We start from the raw sequence: 22,717 nt of genomic DNA, 5'->3' as shown, positions 1-22,717 counted from the left end.
TCCTCCTTCTAATACTCGCATCTCTTTCCTTCCTTTCCGCTCGGAGTCTCGCAGCGGAGGCTGCGAGGAGTTGCGAGGACGATGTGACTGCACCGAGACGGTGGTGGTGCTGGATGGCTGACAATGGAAACGAGCCCAGAAAAGGAGAGGGTATGAGCACAAGGGAGAAAGATAGAAAACAAAGGGAGGAAAAAGAGAGAGAGATAGAAAAGGAGACGAGAGGGCGGTGAGGTAGGTAGAAAGAGGGACGAGGAGAGAAAACAGGAATAAGAACAGGAGCGAGAGGACCGTGCGCGACGTAGACGAAGGTGAGCTCCGAGAGACGGGAGGAAGGGAGATAAAGGAGAGAGAGAGAGAGAGAGAGGGGTGACTTAAAGATCCGCAGAAAGAAGGAACAAGGTAGAGGAGCCGGACGATACTACGAACAATGCGCCAACCGGGTCCGCGGGTCTCTCCGTCTCCCCCTTTCTTCCCCTGTCCGTCTCTGTCTCTGTCCCTCCCGCGACGCTCTCGTCCCTCTTCCATCTCCTTCTTATTCTTGTTTATTATTCAATGGGGCCAGAAGGTGCTCGTTAATTGATGGCACCGGCCATAGCCGAGCGGCGCGGAAGAAGGAAAGAGGAAAGCGAAAGAGGAAAAAGAAAGAAAGGGCGGAGGGAGGCCAGAATCGGAATCGGACGGAGGAGAGAAAGCGGGGTGGGAGGACCGGCCTCCGCGCGGACCACCATCGCCTTATTTATAACGCCGGGGGGGTAACCGAATTCACGATCAAAATCCCGCGTTCCGCGGCATTGATGGATCGCCGTGCGCCGCGCAACGCTGGCGACGACTCTGGTATTTTCAAATGAACCCGCCCCTTTTTCCCTCATGATGCCTCCGCACACGGAGGAGAAATCGAGGGATAGGGGTGGAAGCGAGCCGTACCCCTCCCCCCCTGCTCCGCTCACCGGAGCTCTATTACCCTTTCTCTCTCTCTTTCTCTCGTCTCCCTCCCCATTCATCCCGGATGACATCGACGAATTCCGCGGGGCAACCTGCTGCCGCGGAGATGCCTCGGGGATTCGATTTCTATATGCAGGTGCTCGTTCGTTCTTTGGATCGATCGATAGATAGCGAAGAACCGCAAGATCGGGACATGCTTCCCCTCCCCTTCCTGTACGTTTGTATCCGAGAAATAAAAGATCGTAAGAATTAATGAAACACACATAAGTTTGAATAAATTTAATTCGATTTAAGTCTAGCTATATCAACAAATGAATCCACAGTCCCCGATCGGTTTTTATCTCAAAGGACGAAATTCTCTGTACGTCAAATTGAAGTAAATTTTTTTTTTACCTCAACGTGAACTTAATCTGTTACGATGTTGGCTTTTAAATAATTATACGTATCAGTTAGAATCGCTTTTGATACTTGATTACGACGTGATATACAAAATAAGGCAAATCCGATAATCTTCGATTTCGCCTCTTGTATATCTTTGGAGTATACTGCTTTCCGGTAAAATTGCACGACGGAATGTAAACGGGGACACGGGGCGATTATGCGCACATAACGAGCCTAATTAAGCCCGTGCTCGAGCTCGTAAAGTTTCATGGCGAAATGAAGATGCATTATCGGCCGGTAATATGCAGTAAAAGCGCCTAATGATAACGCTGGTAGCACAACCTTCGTCCAAGCGAGCTTATATCGCGTCAACTTGTACACAACTTGTACCTTAATACTCTCATCATAAGTTTGAATTTAAATATTGCGGACAGATTTAACAATTATTTCAAGCAGTCTCTTTCTAAAATTCTACGCCGTTGTTTTGGTAAAACGAGATTAAGCTAGAATGTAATTTTCGATGGCTTTTAATCCCTAAGCAAAACACGTATCATGAGAATTACTTTACAAGTACAGAAATAATTTTAATTCGACACATACATGAACAACAAAAAGAATAATTTAAGATTTGTAATCTATTAGGTATTGTCACACGAATATTATGTATCTACTCGTATCTATTATCCTTGTTAGCTTCTTTGTTAGCTATTTACGTCTTAGGTATATAAATAGTCCTGTAATGTACTTAAACATTACTCATATCATTACACGACGTAAAATTTTAACAGCTCACTCTAAAATTATCTCTGAGAGGGATGTTTTACAATGATGAAAAATTCTCATATTATCGCAGACTGCTGGGCCGCGGTTCCATGCACGTGTTCTCCAGCGAACAATTTCAAAAGCTAATGGACGCGAGCGGCTTCACGGGTCCCTGGCATTCCTTGGTGGACCTCGGGGCAGGTGATGGCGCAACCACCGCCCACGTGGCGCATCTCTTCGAGAAGGCGTACGCCACGGATATCTCACCCCCCATGAGGTGGGCTCTGGCGAAGAGAAAGTTCACGTATGTAAATTTCGTTCAAGTAGCAGCTCCGTCTTTATTCTTCCACGGCCGTACTTTTTTTTTTAATTATACATATGAAAAATAAATGTTATTAACAGCATTAGTCTCTAATTAGAAATAGTCTTGTTAATTCAATATCATGTTCTGGTTTTAATAAAATAAGTATTTCTTTCATTAATACTGTTATTGAATTAACAAGATTATTTCCAATTAGATCTAATGCTTTTAATACATTTTTTGTTCATGTACGACGTACGACATTCTTACGAACTATACAATTCACGAATACAACGGTCCATTTGATGATTAAAATTTAACATACCGAGACCAGCTTTAAAAGCTTATCGATTCCTGCAAATATATTCTTTTTACTATTTTTAGCAAGTATCTGGAATTTATGTACGAAATGCGCGGCGTGTAACTTAATTCGCCTGAAATTAGCATATTTTTTGTAATCAAGAAACGGGAATATTTCCGAAATCAAGCGTTATTGCAGCCGTTGTACGCGCTTATGCAAAGGCGATTCGATCTGAATATTCTGAGAGGAATCTTTACTGGCTGGGTGGAAATTTTTCAACTGCAAAGCTCCCTTGCGAGCGCGCGGAGTCGCATATGCGAGAACGCGAAACAGATTACATTCTTTGAATCGAATACGTGCGGCCAAAGGTGGGCGGTGGAATCTTCGCTCCTTGAACGTGCATGCATTTACATTTTCTCGTAACGGCGACACACGCTCGGTAGATTCGCGCGCGACACATTTTATCCTCATCACAGCTTAAAGCGCCGCATTCACGACATTTCCCTCGACTCGACATTTTCAATCCCCGGAGGAAATTACTTAAAATCCCAACATTTATTGTTTACGAATTATCGAGTCTTATGAATCAACAACTGTAATCAATTTGGAATCGATCTTTTCATCGCGAGAATCTCTCCCGAGATCTCACATTCATTTTCTTCGTGATTTTTTTCTTTTGTTTTGCGATTAAATGTATATAATTGTCCTCTATATTATCTATTATCTACGAGAAAAAGGAAGGTATCGAATTTATGCAAATCAACGTAGCGCGAATCGGATCAATAAGAGATCGGCGAGCACGGTCCGCGGTTACGCGATGCGAATCCTCGATAATATAAGCGCGTGCAATTATGCGCGCCGTTCCCGAGCGAATTGAGGGACCATCACGCCGGGCGGTGTTATTACGGTTATCTCAAAAACGTGGGCTTCATTATAAAGTGAGATAAGATAATTGATCGGCGGGCCGGGCCGGTCCCGGTCGCGCGTTCGCGCCGGTCGCAACGCGGCGCGACGGACCGATGCATAAAACGGCGCTTGTCGACGCTCGTGTCGATACGTAATATTCTCAACACGATGCGCCACTAACAAGTTTATTGCGCCGAATTGATTGGAGTAGAAGTTTACGGTGGTTTTACACCCGGAGCGGACCGGAGCGGACGCCACTACCGGGGATGACGCCGCCCCGAGTTGCTCTCAGCGCCGGGTCGCCACTCGAATTTTAAATGAGCGTCCGTGGGACGCGACGAACTCCGTAACTCGTTTTATAGAACTCCCGACTATCTCCGGGTAACCTTCCCGTCCGCTCCGCGGTAAAATTAGCCGATGTCCTGCATTTCCGAAAAACTATTTGGCCAAGGAGAAATCTCAGCTCGGCTGCCACGTGCATCTGCTACCAAACACGCGATGGACTCGCGACCTTTTGTGAAATCTCGGATTATCATCGGGGAACTTCTCGTCAATTTTTTCCATGATAGACCAGCAATCGTAGAAAGCGGGCGAAAACCAGAAAACTTATATAAAATTAAAATTATCAAGTTGGTGTCAATTTGAATTATCACGATTAACGTAGAGAATCTCAATTACTAAACATTCTTTACACTTCCCTCCTCTTTTTACACTTATAATTTAGTATATTTCCTTTTAAAATAAAATAAAAATAAAAGAGTATAGTGCTACGGAACGCTAAAAATATACATATAAGAACTGCAAATAATCTGCACAAGATACAGAAAATCTTTTCCCGAACGTGCCTTTTAGTTCCTCTCTCTTTCGCAGAGTACTCGACGTGGAGAGATGGCACGAGGAGGCCGGTCCTTACAATGTCATCCTCTGCTTGAACCTTCTCGATCGTTGCGACCGTCCAAACACCCTGCTGAGGCTATTGAGGACCTCGCTGGCTCCCGGCGGCAGGCTGGTCGTCGCCCTAGTACTGCCGTTCAGTCCGTACGTCGAGGTCGGCGAGAGAAATAATCACAAACCGTCGGAGTACCTACCGGTGCGAGGGAACGAGCTCGGGATTCAGATAGCCAGTCTGATCGACCGGGTCTTCGCCCCGGTGGGTCTGCGATGCCTCGCCTGGAGCAAACTGCCGTACCTGTGCGAAGGCGATCTAGGACAGTCGTACTACTTCCTGAACGACGTGGTCTTCGTGTTGGAGGCGCAGCCAGTTAGTACACGATCCTGCGAGTTGGCGGTAAACGACGATGTTTCGCTGCGAAGGAACTTTTAGGGCTCGAAACCGAGCGGGCTGTGTATAATATTTAAGGATGATTATAACGGGGGCCAGAGAGAAAGAGAGAAAGAAAGTGATACCAGGCGTGTCTTTCACACTTGTAAAAACTTTAATAATTGCTGTCATGAGTTAGAATTATGCGAGAATACAGAAGAGCAATACTGGCAAGCGACGACGAGCTTAATGTGCAGACACAGCGGTTAGCGTTTGGTGTACGAATATCAATTAGCGATCCGAGTTTAAAAAGGGAATGACGGATCGACAACGGTGCGCATTTTACAATCGTTTATCATCTTACTGTCGAATTCGGTGCGGAAACATGTGTACACGGTCTCTATGGTATAGATATGGCGCGAGAGTAACGAGATCCGGAAACGAAATCTGCCCTTTTCCTAACCCTTTCCTGATGTGATCGACTCCGTTCGAGAGAACGTCCCTTTAAAATCAAATCTTGCTAATTATCTAAAATAGTATAAATGGACGGTGTATACAAAGGAGAATATTAAACTATTGCACGTTATGGCGTCAGTTGCAGCAACTGCGGTAAAATCGCAAAACGAATAATGGAAAACGAATGTTTTTAGACTTTAACAATAATTTAATCCATAATATAAAGTGTATGACGACGCTATCGAAATACAGCAAATATAAAGCAAAGAATAAAGAAACTTGCTGCAGTGCTGCAACTTTTGCTTTAAAAAAAATAAACGCACAACTCCCCGTCACAATTTGAACAATTGTGCTGTAGTATTCAAATCATGGATAAGGTAAGATTTATCTCGGACGCAGCCCCTAATGTATATTTCAAAGTTCTATTTTGGTATATTTGACCAACCCCTTTTCCCGTCAGACTCTGTTTCCGCGCTCCCTTTTCTCTATTTGGCATAAGTTGCAACGACTTAGTCATGGATATGCTTAATTGCGTTGATCACACGGACCGACCGATCGAGATACAAACATACGACGTTACGTTTGCATTTTTTGATAATAATATATAATATTATAAGAAATAAGTCCACCTAGTTATTGGAAATACACTTTGATGTGCAACAAGTTATCGTCGAATTATGAACCATATTGCAGCAGCCTTCTTGTCAATATATATATATTATATATGTATGTCAACAAAAAAACGCAGTCTATAGAAGCCGGATCTACACTCGTTTAAACAACTATAATATCCGTGGAAAAAAATAAACAAATAAAGAATCACCGTCGAGAATTATTCTCCAGACTTGTTAATTGTCATCGTATCTCCGCATGCTTCCCATTTTCGAACACAATAGGATACAGAATAAAATAAAAGAATCGACATGAAAGAGAGCAATAATTTGTCCAAAAAAAAAACAAAGAAGAAATAACGGAACAAAAGAAAATAAAAAATTCGCATAGTCTTTCAAATCATGGATCCGACTCCTAATTGGTAATCGATCGGCACATTCGCTGCATACGTGTAGTAAATAATAACAGATACATGTATAGAAAGACATCTTCAACATACGCGCATTCATATAAAATTTTGCTATTTGATAGCCAAAACTCCGCATTCTTGCAGACATATACACACAGCCCGCAAAACAGAACTCACGCATTCGAGTGTCGCGCGCACGATCTTGCATTCGCGCGGTATACACGGCATTTATCGCTTACGTCCAAAGACGAACGTCTTGTAACTTTACATTATCGAGAAAGAAGGAAACATTTTATCATACCGCTTATATACGCATATAACAACCGAGTAGGAAACGGTTTTACTCCTGCAACCGATACGATATGCCGTTTGCCCGAGGAAGTGTTCGATCGAAGCCACACAAACGCAATTCCTCTAATTTCCCTCGCAAGAGTAAAAACGTTTCTGCGTAATAATACTTAGTGCACGGTGAAGTCTTTGAGCGTCAGTGCAAATCACACCCCCTTAAAAGTTTCTCATAACAATTTCGTTCTTTTTCCTTTTCTACGTATATATTAAGAAATAATTTGCTTTTTTAAAAAATACCTATATGAATTGACCAATGATTTCTTTTTTTTTACGTGCACACCGCATATACTGCCTATGGAGCTTATTACAAATCTTTTAACATTTGTAACGCATGCTTGTTCAACGAACAATACTAGAAATAACAATGATATATGTTCATCTCACCCTTAAAAATAAATAATAACGCATATATATAAATCTTTTTAAAGGAAATATGTATACATACATATATGTATGTGTATACATATAAATTGTATACATAAGTTGAACACAGTAATTATTTCGCTAATCGAATAACTCGATTCACATTAATTCAAAGTTCTAAAGAATATATATATTTAACAAACAAGTTAAAAACAAAATAACGAGTTCAATAATCGAGAAAACTGTCAACTTTTTCTTTACGCACCTATGCCGCGAATGTTGAAGTAGCAATCGACTAGCAGCAAAAGCTTTTGTACCAGACCAATTTAGTCTTTGCTTCTCATTTCGACTTAAGTTTTATACGCCTACATAACAGCTTTATACATATAAAAAAACCTTATATGTTATTAATCAGGTAGTAATTATCGGAACACAAACGGCAAATTATTAAATCGGTAAATATAAATGCTATTCATATCGAATATTAATTGTTTATGTAATTGACGTAATCGTAAATTACGTAATTCAGTCGCTGGGCTTTCGGTATAATCGCGGGATTAATCGATAGATTATTTCCGAATAAGCCCCATAGGCAGATCGAGAGCAATGACAATACGAAATCAAATTACAGCGATGAAATAAAGCTAGTAAGAATCCCTAAGATGACGCGATGTGAATTTAGTCCTACATATAAATATTTTTGTTTCACGCTACCCACGTTTATCACAGTCCACGCATGACTCATTTTGTCTCTTAGTATTTGAAGTCCTAAACGCCAACAACTTTTTTGAGCAATCCATCGGGTTGTTTAGATACGAAACACCCAGCTAATCAATAAACATCTCGTGACTAGAACATCATAGAGCGCAAAAAGACGAAACTTGGTCCGTCGCGAGTAAAGCGAAGACGACAGTTAGTCTAGCTTACGCTGCTCGCATAATTCTTCCATCCCGCCAGCTTTTCTGTTAAGAAAACCAATAGAATGTATATAGTAAGAGAGATATATATATATTAGCAATAGAGTTAAAGACAGTAGTCTCGGTAAAATTACTTACAACGTTGACAGGTAAGGGGTACCGGTGTGATCTAATCGGTGTTTATCTTCGTTTTTCCAGCTCGAGACTGGTATGTGTGGAGGCGGCAAGAAGCTTCTCAACGATTGTACAAGCTGTATTGTATCGACCAGTGCTGCAATTGGGAACAACGTGAAAATCTTTGTAAACTACATTGAGAAAGAAAACTTATATAAAATTTTAGAACGCAATAAATGTTCAGGGAACGAAAGGAAAAGGAGAAACGCGAAAAACGGTTGGTAAAATTGAAAATTACTTTTTTGCAGGGCCTCGGATTGTTTGCCGTACGGCTTGCACATTGCCGGCCGTACGCAAGCTTTCATTCTTGCCATGTTTTTCATCACTTCTGCAAAAGTACGCACAATCTTCTCTTGACCACCTGAAAGTAGAGATTCACGCGTTAATTTTTAAACTTAATTTCAACGTTAAAAGCGTGCATTACGCCGCGTGTATGCAGGGAATTCTTCATCACCTTCCGAATTTGAAGACGATGACCGGGATCCCTTTTCACTTTCTAAAGGCCATGCGCCGTTGTGCAGCGCCAATAGGTCCTTATTGGCGTTCCCTAATCCTTGTAAGTTCCCTAAACCGAGAGAAGTGAGATTGTCCAAGTTATCCAGATTGGTGCGTAAAAAGTCCGTCAACTTGTGATCGGAGATTGGTATATTAGGTATTAGAGATTCGTAATGCTGCTTGCCGGATGGCACTTTCTTCTCTTGCGATACAGGCCGATGCGGAATATTTAATGACGGACGGCTTGGAGGACGTTGAAGATTCATTTGGTTGCCAGCACCCCTCATCTCCGATAAATCCGCCGCGGATCCTCCCATGTGCGTATTCGGATTAGCGCTGCTCAGGCTCTACAGAGATAAACACCAGACGTAACAAAACGTTACGAAACTCAGCTTACGTAACGGCAAGCGACAAGTAGGAGATATCGTATAAAAAGTTCGCTCACTGCCTGGAAATCTGTACTATGTGGAAAACCGCTACGCAGAAGGGACGCGGTCGCTTCGTTATCCTGGATGTAAGTCGGTGCCATGTGGCCCATCTTCTGAGTGAGCTCCAGCTGATTTTTGTAATAGCGACAAGCTGGATTCGGACAGTTTTGCACGACTTCTATAATAAATTCCTTCTCCATCCCGAAGCACTCTCTCCCAATGGTGTAAGATTCCATGACTGCTCTGACCGTACCCTCCAAGCCCAGATGTAAGCCGTGCGGGCCATTCATGTGTTTCAACATTACGGCGTTGGCGAAGTGTTCGTAGGGTAGTATTATCTTGCCGTTCTCTCTAAGGACTAATCTTCCCTGCGAATCCAGTGCGACTCGAGACGCCATCATCCTGCGAACGTATCAAGTACAGTGAATATTTTGCAACAAACGCAAAGAAGCTGTGTTTAACTGCAAAAACAACGTTTATCCTCACTGTAAATAAGCGGCGCTCGGCATCACGGAGGCATCCTTGAATTCCGAGAAGCACTGCAGGAGCTCGATGCTCGGATTCCATCCTTTATTTTGCAGATACGCTTGTAACAACATGTACATCTTCTCCGTGACGTATCCGGCGCTGCTCGGGGTCGCGGAATAACCCGATCCTCCACCCGGCGGACCCATTTCAGTTTGCATACCTTTGGCAACAATGTTCTTCATAGTTTCCGCCAGGTCCATTCTGCATACATACAATCGGACACGTGAATGAATCTTTCGACACAATGAAATTGCGAGTAAAATCTCTTTACACACAAAAATCTAATCGATACACAATCTTTATCAGATACATCAAGCGCAAAAGAATTAATCGTCAATTATTTATATAACATATGCACGGGAAGGAAAAAAACGCACAAATAGGCGCCGATAGTGCCAGCGATCGATACGCGTCGCGACAATTTCGTTCATCCATTATCGCGCGCGGCTCCGCGGCTCCGGGAAGAGTCGCCGTCGTCGCCGTCGAACTCCGGCCGGTCGAGAATGTCGGCGTCGGCGAGCGTGATCGAGAGCGCGCGGACTTCCGCCGCGCGCCGAGCACGCCTCATCGCACGATGATCACCGGACACCGAAGCCTGCTCGGGCCCTCGGGCCGCTCGGGCGAGCCGCGTCCGTCGGCACCGTCGGCCGTCGGCCGACGGCGGGTCGCTCGTCGTCGGGCCCGTCCCCGAGCGACGCCGAGAGCGCTCGGCCATTGTTATCGCCGAGCGGGCCGGCGAGAGAACGGAGAACCGATAAAAAAAAGTGCCCCGGCCGACGCCGACGCCGTCGCCGCGTGCGATCGAGCGAGCGGAAGCGGAGCGAGCGAGCCACCGCCCCGGCGCCCCCCTTTCCGTCACGCGCAGGGGGGACGTGCCGCCGTACAACGCGGAACGTACATTACAAGTACATCACTCTCCGGAGTCCGGAGTCTCCGGTACGTGCACTCACCCCGTGCCGCGGCCGTCGCTGCACCACCTCCACTCGCGGCGTGGCCGGATAGCCCCAGGAGCCCGTCCGTCGCCGTCAGTCGCCGCTCCTCGGCATCGCCTAATTAATCAAACCCCCGGATCACATTTGCAAATAACATAAATCGCGATAATTATTTCCGCGAGGGCTCACTTGCACGGTCCGCCGCCAGGGGCGCACCGCGCTCTACGCTCTACGCGCTTTTCGGCCGCGCGTATACATGTGTGCGTGTGTACGCGTCGCACGCGGGGCGGTGGGGAGGGGGCGCCCACGTGCATATACGTGCATACGTGTGTGTATGTACACACGGGCGGCCCGGCTGCGCTTACGCGACGCCACTTTGCGCATTTATCAATATTACTTTTTACAATTGATATATTACGCCGACTCGCGACTCGCGGCACGCCGCGGCGCGCGTCGCGATCGTTGAACCGCCGCGAGTAAACGTCATCCCCGCGAGGGGCAAGGCCGAGATAACATTATCGTGCGTTAACCCTTTTGGGAATAAGCATCCGCTATTCTTATTGAAAAGAGATCCTTATCATCCGGAAAACTGTCCTTCCAAACGTATCCCGATTTTCCTATATACGAAGTATCGGCTCCGATTTGACGCGAAACGACGCAGTAATATCGCAACGTTTTTAATCTACTAACGATGACTAACGTTAACCATGCGCGCACGCGCATATAAGTTTTCTTATTTATTGTACGGTAGTTTTTTTTAGAAGCGCAATTATTCTCACGGTGGATCGTTGATTTATAATCGCGCAGAGTTTATATCTTTATGTTTTGTCCATTTCTCTACCAATGTAGATTAACTTTTATCTCTCGCTTTAACTTATTTTTTATCTTTTCCTAATTCTCTCTTAGAGCTATCTGCATTGACAGAAATAAACATTAGGGCGACTTTGATTAAACTACGATTAACTTAATCTCGACGATTAACTCAATGGAATTGTTCGCAGCAAAATTTCGAAATATAATTTAATTGTTGTTTTTTTTTTTATGTGATCTTTTTTTCTATATGTAAGCAACAAAAATTAATAATTTTATCCACGTTTACAAAATGGACATTAACCACCTATTAACTTAATCAGCAATTGATTCAATTAGCAGAATCGCTTGAAGCAAAAATTCTACATATAATTCTAATTCTATACAATTCGAATAATTCTATAATTCTAACTCTAACTCTAACACTCTAATTCTATATAATTCTATATAATTACTTAAAATTTTCTCTCTCATTAAACAATTAGTACTTCTATCTGTATTAACGAGATAATTAACACAAGTATTACTTGATAATTATAATCATCGATTAAATTATTCAGAATCATTCAATCAAAATTACACAGAAAAAAAAAGAAGTATCAAATCTTATACACTCTTGACTAGTATACATATATACATAAAACAATCTATAATCGTCTTATAAGAATTCCAACTTTTCATTTTAACTTTTTATTTTAACGCTTGTCGCGCTCCGAATCATTTGTATCCGTGTCACATATATAGCTCGTGATAATTAGCTTAATTAACGTCGGTATGAAATATACTTGTTATCGCATTATTGTGAAATTCAGAGTAGCTTAACGGTTTACATTGTAGTGAAGTGAGAAGGCCAGAATATCCCCTCCAGCTGGCTAGTTCGGACACGAACCATTAGCACGGACGCAAACCATGTGCGGTTACCGAGCGAAACGACGTAGTTGAGTTACACTTTCTCAGGCGGCGCGTCGGAAAATGCAACACGCGAAAAAGGCCGGGATGGCCTCTCTCGGGTTTCTCTTTGGTAGCGTTTTCGAAATTTAAATCGCACGCGCTTGGGACGATGGTCACGGGGGGGGGGGGGGGAACGCGCACACTGGTGCCAACCGCGCGCGCGCAGGCAGGCCGGGGGAGATTTCCCAAATAGTGTAAACATGGCCTCGCGGTACAGTCACGGTGTCCAGCGAGTTCTAGCGAAATTGGAGGCCTCGATAAATTCCGAAAACTATTATGAGGCCCATCAGATGTATCGAACTTTATATTTCAGGTGAGATTCAGCGCGCCCGGCCGCCCCGCGCGGTCGAAGCGCGCCTCCGCGCCTTCAAAACTTCTGTCCGTTTCTAACCTCCCTCCGCTTGCAGATACCTCGGTCAGAGAAAATACTCGGAGCTCCTGGAATTGCTCTACAACGGCTCGATGCTTCTGTTACAGCACGAACAGGTACGCCTAATTGTTCGCGCGCGTCGCGAGTGTCGAGAGATTTTTTTTTTTACGTGTTTCCCGTAATACGATTTCTGCAATTTTTGTCAGCGAGACCGAACGCCCGTAAAGCCCGTGTGTCTCCAAGTAAATCGTAATTAATAACCGAGAGACGCGCCGATATCGCGGATATGATCGGTCGCGAGGGAAGTGAGGAGCAATTTCGATGATATTTTACGCCACGTTTGTGACTTGTGTGTTTCTTGCAGCACGCAAGTGGAGCCGACTTAGGAATTTTATTTGTCAACGTTTTAATGCAATCTGGAACGGTACCTGTGCAAGGCTTCTTCGAAAAGATCACGAGCCTGTTCGGTTTAATGAGCCCCACGTCTCCGGAAAGGGAGGTGTTTGTGCAGTCTGCGCTTAAATGGAGCGTAAAGGGTACGGATTACAAAACCGGTCATCCAGATTTACACCAGAAGATAGCTCAGGTCTTTTGGAGAGGTAATTTTGTGAATATTTTTACCGCACACTTGTTTTGGACGCGCTATACGTAATGGATCTATTTTTCGATCAGAAAAGAATTACGTAATGGCGAGGCAACACTTTATACATAGTAGAGATGGTTCCGGATGTGCCGCGATGCTGGTCGAACTTCACGAGCAGCGTGGATACGTGAACGAAATAGATCTTTTTATAGCTCAAGCAGTCTTACAGTAAGTTGATCGACTTTATGTCAATTTTAATATTGGAAGTCTTAAAAATGTATCGTAGTAAGAATGAATAGATATAACAATATATAGCGGATTTAGGGAACTAGAAATATTGGAACGATTTAAGATTATTATACAAGTTTCATACATATAATCGTCGACCTTTCAGGTATCTTTGTTTACAAAACAAAGCAACGGCGCAAGAGGCCTTTAATTCTTACACTTCGAGGCATCCAAAAATAAATAGCGGCCCGCCATATCTTCTTCCTTTATTAAACTTCTTGTTTTTTCTACTCAAAACCATTGACAGGTACGTCATATACTCGGTATACATTTTTCATTATATAAGCGCTTCTTCTATTTTCCTCCGATGTGATATTTTGCAGTGGTAAACTAGCGGTGTTCACGGTACTTTGTGAACAGTACGAGATATCTTTAAACAGAGATCCGTGTTATCGACAGTACTTAGATAAAATAGGCCAACTTTTTTTCAATATTCCACCTCCGCGCCCGCGCAATCAGGGATTATTCGGCTCGTTATTGCAATCCTTCTTCAATGGCCTGGAGGATGACGATTCGGACGACGAGCGACGAAATACAGCCTCAACGTCGCACGCCGCGCAAGAACTTGATTGATTAAAGGTGAGGCAACACTGTGCAGTGTGATGCTGAATATTGAACTTTTATATATTATTCATCGACCCAAATACTTTCGCTAACTGCACCTGTGTTAACCGACAATGAAATTTCAAATTGCGGACGTTATCGTTTACGACAAAAGAAAAAAGCTAAAAGAATTACTGTTGTTTGAAGAAATGGTAATTCGGAACTGTGTAGAACCCTGAGAGTACCATGGGACGACTTCTTACGGGAATTTATCAAAGTTGTAAGTTATGTACACTGAATTCACAATAGTAGAATTCAGATAGGCATCTTTATTATTTTATACATATCTAATATTTTCTATACTACTTTTAGTCAAGTAAGATTTGTACATGTGCAATAATGAGACGCATGATTTTGAATAAAAAACCTTGATTGAATAATATTTGAAATGTGTAATAATGATCAATTTGCGTGTAAAAATTTGAAAGAGTATGAGTTGACTCTTGTGATAAGAGTCAATATTTTCATTCCGTACATACTGTTATGAATTCAGCAATTGTACTTGGACTTTTAATAAAATCCTTGCCATTAGCTACAACCTGTATACCGTGCATATAACCACATGAATATATACCTGCGTGTAACTGCTGGATCGAAAATTTATTTTATATAAACTAAAATGCGCGTGGACAAATAAATGTGACATAATTGTAGCTTCCGAAAAAAAAAAGAATGCTTTTGCTAGGACATCGAGAAAGAGAATTATACTCGGAGCAACGAGCGATATATTTATTTATTGGATTCTATATTGATATGGGTAATCATTTAAAACAATAGAGAAATAAAATTCATATATTTAACTAAGGAAATAAAATGACCATCGCGCACTGTGTAATAAAAATCTTCACAGCGTTAACTAATAAAGGTAATATAATATTGCTGTGTATTAAAACGAAAACGGAACCATAGACAACATTCGACTAATAAATTTAGCTTTGTAATAAATATATCTCTCTAGAAACACATGTATATGTAATGAGTATCCTTTATTATATATTTCATTGTCTATTACGTTATCAGAATTATTTAAACCAAAACTGTTATAATAATATGATAATGATAAATTATATAATTGATACTTGCGTCATAGGATAAATCATAATTGATACTTGCATTATAGAATAATCGATAAATTCTACATTTTTTAATTGTTCTTTTGTAAAAAAAAATTAAGCAATGTGTATTAATTTTATGAAAATGATGTAATATTAATTGTCCGTTTGATAATACTTTGGAATGTGTATATATGTGTGGGATTAGTCTTTTGAAGATTTAACTTAGGTATTATATTTGTATAAATTATATACTTGAAAAATAATAATAACAAATAATGGTTACCCGATATATTATTCTAATAGCAGCTCCTCCTCCGTGTATCCGATAGAAATTACTAATTTAATAGCTGTATGTGAATTGAGTGAAACGTGCAAATATGCCTCTGTCATCATGTTCCTAATTAAAATACTTACTATTTCACAATATAACGGATTTATCGATACTCGCAACACTTATTTCTAAATCGTATGACGTGATATTTTTTACAAAATATTTTTTTATCTCGCTAATATCTATGCGATTTTATGTTGGAATCGTCAAGCAAAAACGATAAATACGTTAAAATTTTCGCGAACATGATCAATATGAAGATGATATATATTATAGAGAAATGACAAAATCAGTGATTATTAATAATTAAAAGAGTGATATATTAACAAAGTCAAAAATATTAAAACAAATTAGAATTTAAAATTTATGTTCAATATTATGTTGTACAAATAAAAACAATGCTAAACCTAAGAGGACGGGATATATAAGATATGATACACGCGATGTGTGCGTGTGTATATATGTATGTGTGTATTGTATTTAAATAAGCAAAATAGTGTTTGATTGACTACGCTAATCAATTAAATTAATCAGAATTTGGTCAAAATCACCCTTGTTGTTACGTACAAATTAAATATTTGTAGCCAGCTTATGTTAATTAACTTTAATTACCGCAGTATGAAATGTACTTAGAGCATTATTGTGAACTCGAGAGCAATTTAATAACGCAGAACGAAGGCTACGTAATATGAGCCCAATTGATAAAACACCGAAAGTGTGTTGAAATGGTTGACCCGCGACATCACTGCCATACGATGATTGTCCATTTTTAGTGTGGACGAACGTTGCAACTTGCGGTTTCGTCAATTCAGGGAGGAGGAAAGAGACCGGACACAGACATTCTCTTATAAATATCCCGCAATCACGGTCCAACGTCATCAATCACGGCGACGATGATAACGCATGACTTTCGGCTGGAATTTGAATTTGCGCGAATATCGCGGATACATGCATTGACGCCATTGATGCTAATGTATAAGCAATTTTTAATCAATGTAAACATGGCCTCGTGACAGTCTCCGTTTGAGAAATCAAAAAGGCTCCGACAAAGTCGGAGGGTTATTATGAAACCCAGATGTATCAAACTTTGTATTTCAGATAACAAGAAAATTGCACCATAGCAAACGCTAGTTCTTAGACTCAACATTCACCGCCGGTACTTTAAATCCACATTTTACATAACTTTACGTAAACTGTAGATTTTTAGTTTACTCACTGGCGGTGAGTATTACCGTGCTTATTACGTTTAAAAGTATCGTCAGGCCACTCTATCTTTTTGACATATCCCAAAATGGATTAAATAATGTTGAAATAAATAACGAACTTTTCGTCATCAAATAAATAACACGTTGTAGATAGCAAATCAGAAAACACGTCTAATTATTATAATTGTCTTACTTAAATCATATAAATTTTCTTTTTGTACAATTACATTTTTCGTTTAGCATGCAATTTTTTTACATATTATAAGTAGAGCGTAAGAACACTGTAAGATTATAAAACTGGTAGATTTGTACCAGAAAAAAGCTCGAGTGTTTCAGCTACTATTTTGGGAGGAATTTTACGCTACTTTTATTTTGTGCCTGCTTAGATAAAGGATCTATTTATTAGAAAAGAATTATGTAACAGAGCAAGGCAACACTTTACGTTTATACATAATAGAGATGATTCTGAATGTGCCGCGTTGAATTTCACAATTTTAGATACACGAATATCTCTCTTTGTCACGAAACAGATCTCTTTGTAGAAAAATACAACAATAATTTAAACCTATAAAATTAATGGCACAATGAAAATTTAAATTGGAGCATTAAGCGAAGTATGTTTCGTGGTTAATATGTTTCGTGACCAGGAATCGAAAATTGCCTCGAGAAAGTTTCCACTTCCTCCCTCAGAGCCGCAACCTTTGCTTTAATATTCTCATCGGTATTTAATACTCTCTTGTAGTCAACCAGCTTTGGGCCGGAAATAGCACTCACTTCCTTCGAAAGTTGCAATCCTATACATAAATAATATTGAATTTATTATTAATCTCATGATATGCCATACGTATTTAAGTTACAGTGTTTGATTCGTTAGTGCTCAGAAACTGTTCCTCGTGACATAAAAATGTCACAAATAACAAATATAAATCGCCATAGTATTCTTTCGTAATTTAGCGATCGAAGTCACTGAACACTAACGAGTTCTTGTGAAACTGAAATATTTGTAATACCTCTGTCTATAAAGTCCACAACTTTATCCATATCTTTCTCGACTAAGCCACGAGTGGTGAGCGCGGGCGTTCCTAAACGGATACCACTAGGATTCAACGCACTTTTGTCACCGGGAACAGTGTTCTTATTGCAAGCGACAGAAATGTCTTCCAAGATCTTCTCGGCCTTTGAGCCGGTCACGCCCGCGGATCGTAGATCCACCAACAGCATATGGACGTCCGTGCCGTTGGAGCTGATGTTATAACCGCGCTCTTGCAAACCGGCGCACAATCTCTTCGCATTAAGCACCACTTGCTTCTGATACTCGAGGAATTCCGGTGTCTTCACCTGTTTCATAGTGGTAGCTATAGCGGCGATAGCGTGATTATGAGGCCCACCTTGAAGACCCGGGAAGACCGCTTGATTTATTCTACTCTCTATGTCGTACATAATCTTCTTGCCATCCTTCGTGACGCTTCGGACGCCTTTCCGGAAGAAAATAACGCCAGCGCGCGGGCCTCTGCGAGGAATTGAACAAAGAAGACATCTCGCTCTATTATTTTAATCACCACGATAAGGGATATGGTCGCAATCATTAGGAAATGGCTCCATACCGTAAAGTTTTATGTGTAGTTGTCGAGACAACGTCACTAAATTCGAAAGGACTGGGTATCAATCCGGCGGCGACCAGCCCGGACACGTGAGCCATGTCGCTGAAGAGGTAGGCGTTGTTCTCGTCGGCAATTTCGCGAAAACGTTTGTAGTCCAGGCACCTGCTATAGCAGGAGACTCCAGCGATGATGACTTTCGGCTTGAACAATCTCGCCTGCTTCGCGAGTCCATCGTAGTCGATCAACCCGGTCGTAGGATCAACCTTATACGGCATCGATTCGAAGAAGATGGATGTAGCAGAGATCTTCTTGGTCGTCGTGAAGAAACCTAGCGCACAAACGCAGTTTAAACAAAACAGTGCCCAACATGCACGTGCACTTTCTTCGATTTACTCGCGTTTACCGTGAGTGAGATGGCCACCATCGGGTAAATCCAAACCCATTATACGTCCGTGAGGCTCCAACAGGCCCGTGTACACCGCAAAATTCGCTGGACTTCCCGAATAGGGTTGCACGTTGCAGCCCCATAGCTCAGGATCCAGATTGAAGGCTTCCAAGGCGCGTCTCTGCGCCAGCAATTCAATTTCATCGATAAATTCGTTTCCACCGTAGTACCTACAAGTGCAATAACAAACAGAAAAATAGTCAGTCTTGAACGAGGGATATGCTCGTAAGAGGAACGCAGTGCGAAAAAGTAATCGTACGCGATACGTAATCTCACCTTTGACCAGGCAATCCTTCGCTGTACTTGTTGTGCAAACACGAACTCAGGCACTGAAGTACGCTGAGAGACGTGAAGTTTTCACTCGCGATCAGCTCCAGCCCGGATGCCTGCCGTTTCTTCTCCTTCTTCATCAGCTCGAAGAGCTCGGGATCGCTCTCCCAAATATTCTTACGAAGTATCGCAGCCATGCCCTGTCGACAGTCGTAACACAATTATTAGTTTATATCCTCTGTAATCAATTTTAATCATTTATACATTTATTTATATCTACTAATATATTATCATACACGTGAACAGTTAGACAATTATTTAGGTATAACGTAATAATTGGCTATTAAACTTCTTGCGTTTGCAAATTATTTTTTTTCTCTCGATCCGACAATACCTTAACGTGATAAATTTACCAGAAATCAATTGAATTGTACAAGAGAGTTTCGATAAAGTAGAAAATTTGTAGCGTGTTGCTTCGACTGCGATCCGACGTGCAATGCGCCAAGTAGATACATAATATCGTGTGAATTAGCTCGTACCACACTAAAGTTCATTACTTCCAACGATAACCCCATGCGTGGTGTAATTACATTGACAAACATATTGATGTATAATAGCGTAAAACGTTACGATGATTCGTTTGACGTTGCAAATAATGGATAAACAATATCTCTGCGTGATAAATGTAATATGTACGTATCAACATGACGTAAAGACTATAATAATAGAATAATTCGGCGGTAAATTAAAATTACGTTCCGGAAAAACGATCAATTAAGGCTATTAAGGAAAAAATGTCGTCAAACAGCTTCGTGATTTTTATACGACGGTAAAGCCAGTCAAGGTATAATTAATGTTTATACAAATCTTATAAAACGCATGAAATAATACAGAGATAAGATAAATATAAAATGTATAAACTAACAAAGATACAGGAAAAAGATTGCTGTTATCTTAATAATGAAAAAAAAGACAATTAATCGATTACGATGTTACAAGGACGAAGAGAATACCGATTCAAGTGCATTCGCGTAATATCATTGTCAAAGGCTAAAATTATATCTCAATATGGAAATGTGCGAAAGTTCAGCCTTAAAAGTTCAATTACGAAAAAACTGTTCAAAGCCGCGAATAAGAAAGTAAATTATAATATGCAGGTAAACCTGCGCATTATTCTTTTAAATTTAGAATGTTAGTAAAACTTATTATAACTATATTAAACTTATATAAATTTTTAAAGAAATAATTTAAATAAATTTCTAAGACTGATCTCTGAAAATTCCATTTTATTTAATAACGAATATAAAAATTGCCGCTCTTTCTCACGGTCGGCAGGGACCCTCCCATTTCGCTTCGGCTCAGCTACGGCCCTGGCAAAATGCTAATCAAGTACAATCAAAGAAGCTAGAACGCATTCTAAACGCTCGTTCTCGAGCTATCGGAAGCCATGACTGCAAACAAAGAGCTTTAAATCGTTTCGACTTTTGCGTTGATTTCACACGAATATCCGAAGATGATCTCGAGGATCATCGTCGGCTGTTAAGCTACCGATTGTCCGTGAAAGAGGATTTTTCACTTTCGCAAACTCGAAAAATAGCGTAAATACACGCCAATTGCGGGTTATTATCGCACATGAATCGTTACGGCGCGCGGCGCGATCGCGAACAAAACTATCAACAATAATGACTGATTAATGATTGCTCGAAAAATACTCACTACTTCCGGTGTGCAACACGTGGTCGAGATATGATAACCTCGGCTACGCGGAGAGCCGTACGCGTCTGCGAGGCGTCCTTGATCGGCAAAGTCCTTTATATGTCGGCCGCGGGCGCGCAGCAGGTTCTCGACCAATTGAAAACCGCGCCGATTCAAACTCGACCAATTCCCGGCCATCTTTGTCGCGCGCACGTGGCGTATGTGTATCGTGTGCGTCGTGCACCGTGGTGCACTGCGTGCGCGATGGTGCGCGACACGCACTACGCACTACGCAGTCAGCCGGCAGCGATCGCGGCGCTGGCGCTGGTCGATCGATGGTGTTTGTGCACGTGTCTCGCACGTCGGCACGTCCCTGTAGACGTTCACTTCGTGCGAGGCTGGCTGGCTGGACCCAATTGCAATATTTGCAATTCCTCAATTTCTGCTCGCGGAATCGAGGCACGAACGCCCGGGTCGTTTATCGACGCGACAGCCGCGAAGTATCGCGCGACGAAGCACGTCGCGTCTCTTGGACGCCGGTATAAATACAAAGGCGTAGACGCGAGGCGTCTCCGCGACTCGTGCCTCGCGACTCGCGACGACGTCGCGTGCGCGCCAATTATGGTTTCCGCACTTTTCAGATATTTTCCAGAATCCCTTGAACTGATGTTCAGATGCTTCTTACGTGTTTTTCACCCTTAAACGCGCAATTTTTCGTAGCGTTCTGAGTATTTTTCATAATAAAAAGGACTTTTTGGACCTCCCCCATCCAGAAAGAATTAAAGAAGGACCAGAGAGAAGGCAAAGACACAGGACATGCAAAGATGCGCACTTAAAAGTCATAAGAATTAAGATTGATATATATAGAAATGTCTTCAAGTTTCACAGAAGATATTTTCTCATCACCTTTATACTTATTTCGAAGTTTGATTTTATTTTTTTACGTTTTCACTCTCACGCAATATGAATTTTTCCGAGACACACGCGCATGATAAATATGTGTTTCAAACCGTTGTTATCACTACGTTTACGATATCTTGATAAAACACCGATTTTCCGCAGATTTCCAATTTTTATTTTATTTTTTCAAATTCGCGGATAGCAGCGACGGAATTTCCGTCGAAGCATCTTCGGTTCTTCACGAAAGATGCTCCATCGGCAGCATTGCGAAACAAAAGGAAAAGAAGAAAACCGTGTGACGCGCGCGACACGATGCACAAATGCACAATAATACGACGCAAAGCAAATCGCTTCGACGGACAGCAGACAGCTGTGTAGGTCTCGTCACGGTATATGCTGTGGTCTCGTGAAGGCAAATCGCGATTCGAAAGCGAGCGCATGATCGACGACTTTTTCTCCGTCGCGTCTAAACCGGCCGGTCCGGTCAGCTCTTTTTTTTTTTTTTTTTTTTTTATCATCAAACTTCCGGATGCTTTCCCCTATCACGCGCGCCTGCCTCTCCTAATCTCGTCTTGTTACTTACCGAGATCTTATTTGCCTTTAGCGATGACGGAGCGCGTCGATTTGGAGATCTCTCGGTTCAGCTTTATAATTCACGTTTTACCTGGTCAGAGATACTTTATGATCTAAGACGCACGCTTTTTTAAAGATTTTCTCGTTTTCTTTCTCCTCGATCCAACAAAATACCGAAAAGAGATGCGATCGAGTCCCTCCTTCTCTCTCTCGTTATGTTTTTCTTTTCTGATATTTTTTATCACGCTATTCCCGATATCCGAGAATAGCTTGTTTGCGAATTTGCAAATTGCGTAACGAATGTATGACAGTATAATCGCAACGGATCGATCGCGAATAGAAAAATGTGTCTCGCAGAAGTGTACGAACAATTAATTCTTTATTAATGTTGTCATTCCCCAAGTAGCAAAATTACGTCAAATGGCGTCTTATGACATCTATGACGTCATCTTTGCTACTTGGGTCGTGAAATAACATCTTGTGGATATTAATGTCGATTATAGTCGATTACTATAGTAAAT

General features: G+C 41.7%; 4 protein-coding genes across 8 annotated transcripts in view; 2 read left to right on the top strand and 2 right to left on the bottom strand.

The window, feature by feature from the left end:
• LOC143898122 (protein-L-histidine N-pros-methyltransferase) overlaps positions 1–6,145 on the top strand; it is a 39,247-nt gene extending 33,102 nt beyond the window's left edge. Inside the window, exons 3-4 of the mRNA XM_077407346.1 lie at positions 2,177–2,389; positions 4,464–6,145. Of these exons, the coding sequence (XP_077263472.1) occupies positions 2,177–2,389; positions 4,464–4,917 (667 nt within the window). The 3' untranslated portion in view covers positions 4,918–6,145. The remainder of the gene's footprint in view (positions 1–2,176; positions 2,390–4,463) is intronic.
• Positions 4,998–11,139, bottom strand: LOC143898119 (uncharacterized). 3 transcript variants are annotated; one of them, XM_077407344.1, is made up of 8 exons: positions 10,535–11,139; positions 9,543–9,785; positions 9,074–9,458; positions 8,813–8,975; positions 8,588–8,698; positions 8,372–8,494; positions 8,098–8,230; positions 4,998–8,004 (listed from the first exon to the last, which is right to left on the bottom strand). In XM_077407344.1, exons 2-8 carry the CDS (start codon positions 9,782–9,784, stop codon positions 7,956–7,958), a joined length of 1,206 nt encoding a protein of 401 aa, XP_077263470.1. In that variant the 5' UTR covers position 9,785; positions 10,535–11,139; the 3' UTR covers positions 4,998–7,955. The 3 variants fall into 3 exon arrangements, with proteins under 3 accessions (XP_077263470.1, XP_077263468.1, XP_077263469.1); XM_077407342.1 differs by having other exon boundaries at positions 8,588–8,975; positions 10,535–11,134; XM_077407343.1 differs by lacking the exon at positions 10,535–11,139 and adding an exon at positions 9,962–10,231 and having other exon boundaries at positions 8,588–8,975.
• Positions 11,140–12,429: 1,290 nt separating this feature from the next.
• Positions 12,430–15,619, top strand: LOC143898124 (Golgi to ER traffic protein 4 homolog). The gene is made up of 6 exons (XM_077407349.1): positions 12,430–12,590; positions 12,685–12,763; positions 13,012–13,246; positions 13,320–13,458; positions 13,625–13,765; positions 13,842–15,619. The coding sequence occupies exons 1-6, from the start codon at positions 12,478–12,480 to the stop codon at positions 14,089–14,091; spliced, it is 957 nt and encodes a 318-aa protein (XP_077263475.1). The 5' UTR covers positions 12,430–12,477; the 3' UTR covers positions 14,092–15,619.
• A 1,237-nt stretch (positions 15,620–16,856) lies between these two features.
• On the bottom strand, positions 16,857–21,272 carry Shmt (serine hydroxymethyl transferase). 3 transcript variants are annotated; one of them, XM_077407338.1, is made up of 6 exons: positions 20,745–21,272; positions 19,035–19,228; positions 18,717–18,928; positions 18,317–18,641; positions 17,723–18,222; positions 16,857–17,506 (listed from the first exon to the last, which is right to left on the bottom strand). In XM_077407338.1, exons 1-6 carry the CDS (start codon positions 20,919–20,921, stop codon positions 17,340–17,342), a joined length of 1,575 nt encoding a protein of 524 aa, XP_077263464.1. In that variant the 5' UTR covers positions 20,922–21,272; the 3' UTR covers positions 16,857–17,339. The 3 variants fall into 3 exon arrangements, with proteins under 3 accessions (XP_077263464.1, XP_077263465.1, XP_077263466.1); XM_077407339.1 differs by lacking the exon at positions 20,745–21,272 and adding an exon at positions 19,442–19,595; XM_077407340.1 differs by lacking the exon at positions 20,745–21,272 and adding an exon at positions 19,423–19,567.
• Between the last annotated feature and the right edge of the window lie 1,445 nt (positions 21,273–22,717).

This window comes from Temnothorax americanus, unplaced genomic scaffold (genome assembly GCF_048541705.1).
Source record: "Temnothorax americanus isolate GAGA-0224 unplaced genomic scaffold, ASM4854170v1 Scaffold22, whole genome shotgun sequence".
Taxonomy (NCBI): domain Eukaryota; kingdom Metazoa; phylum Arthropoda; class Insecta; order Hymenoptera; family Formicidae; genus Temnothorax; species Temnothorax americanus.
Note: the sequence above shows the minus strand (reverse complement) of the source record. Positions and strands in the feature narration are given on the sequence as shown.

What these genes read in the sequence shown, in the direction of transcription:
- LOC143898119 (XM_077407342.1), bottom strand. Translation starts at nt 9,784, where the DNA reads ATGGACCTGGCGGAAACTATGAAGAACATTGTTGCCAAAGGTATGCAA. An exon ending in CCGAGCGCCGCTTATTTACA is followed by an intron (nt 9,459 to 9,542) that starts GTGAGGATAAAC and finishes ATACGTTCGCAG; the next exon opens with GATGATGGCGTCTCGAGTCG. An exon ending in ATAGTACAGATTTCCAGGCA is followed by an intron (nt 8,976 to 9,073) that starts GTGAGCGAACTT and finishes TTATCTCTGTAG; the next exon opens with AGCCTGAGCAGCGCTAATCC.
- LOC143898124 (XM_077407349.1), top strand. Translation starts at nt 12,478, where the DNA reads ATGGCCTCGCGGTACAGTCACGGTGTCCAGCGAGTTCTAGCGAAATTG. An exon ending in TATCGAACTTTATATTTCAG is followed by an intron (nt 12,591 to 12,684) that starts GTGAGATTCAGC and finishes CTCCGCTTGCAG; the next exon opens with ATACCTCGGTCAGAGAAAAT. An exon ending in TTCTGTTACAGCACGAACAG is followed by an intron (nt 12,764 to 13,011) that starts GTACGCCTAATT and finishes TGTTTCTTGCAG; the next exon opens with CACGCAAGTGGAGCCGACTT.
- Shmt (XM_077407338.1), bottom strand. Translation starts at nt 20,921, where the DNA reads ATGGCCGGGAATTGGTCGAGTTTGAATCGGCGCGGTTTTCAATTGGTC. An exon ending in CGTGTTGCACACCGGAAGTA is followed by an intron (nt 19,229 to 20,744) that starts GTGAGTATTTTT and finishes GACTGTCGACAG; the next exon opens with GGCATGGCTGCGATACTTCG. An exon ending in TGGTGGCCATCTCACTCACG is followed by an intron (nt 18,642 to 18,716) that starts GTAAACGCGAGT and finishes TTTGTGCGCTAG; the next exon opens with GTTTCTTCACGACGACCAAG.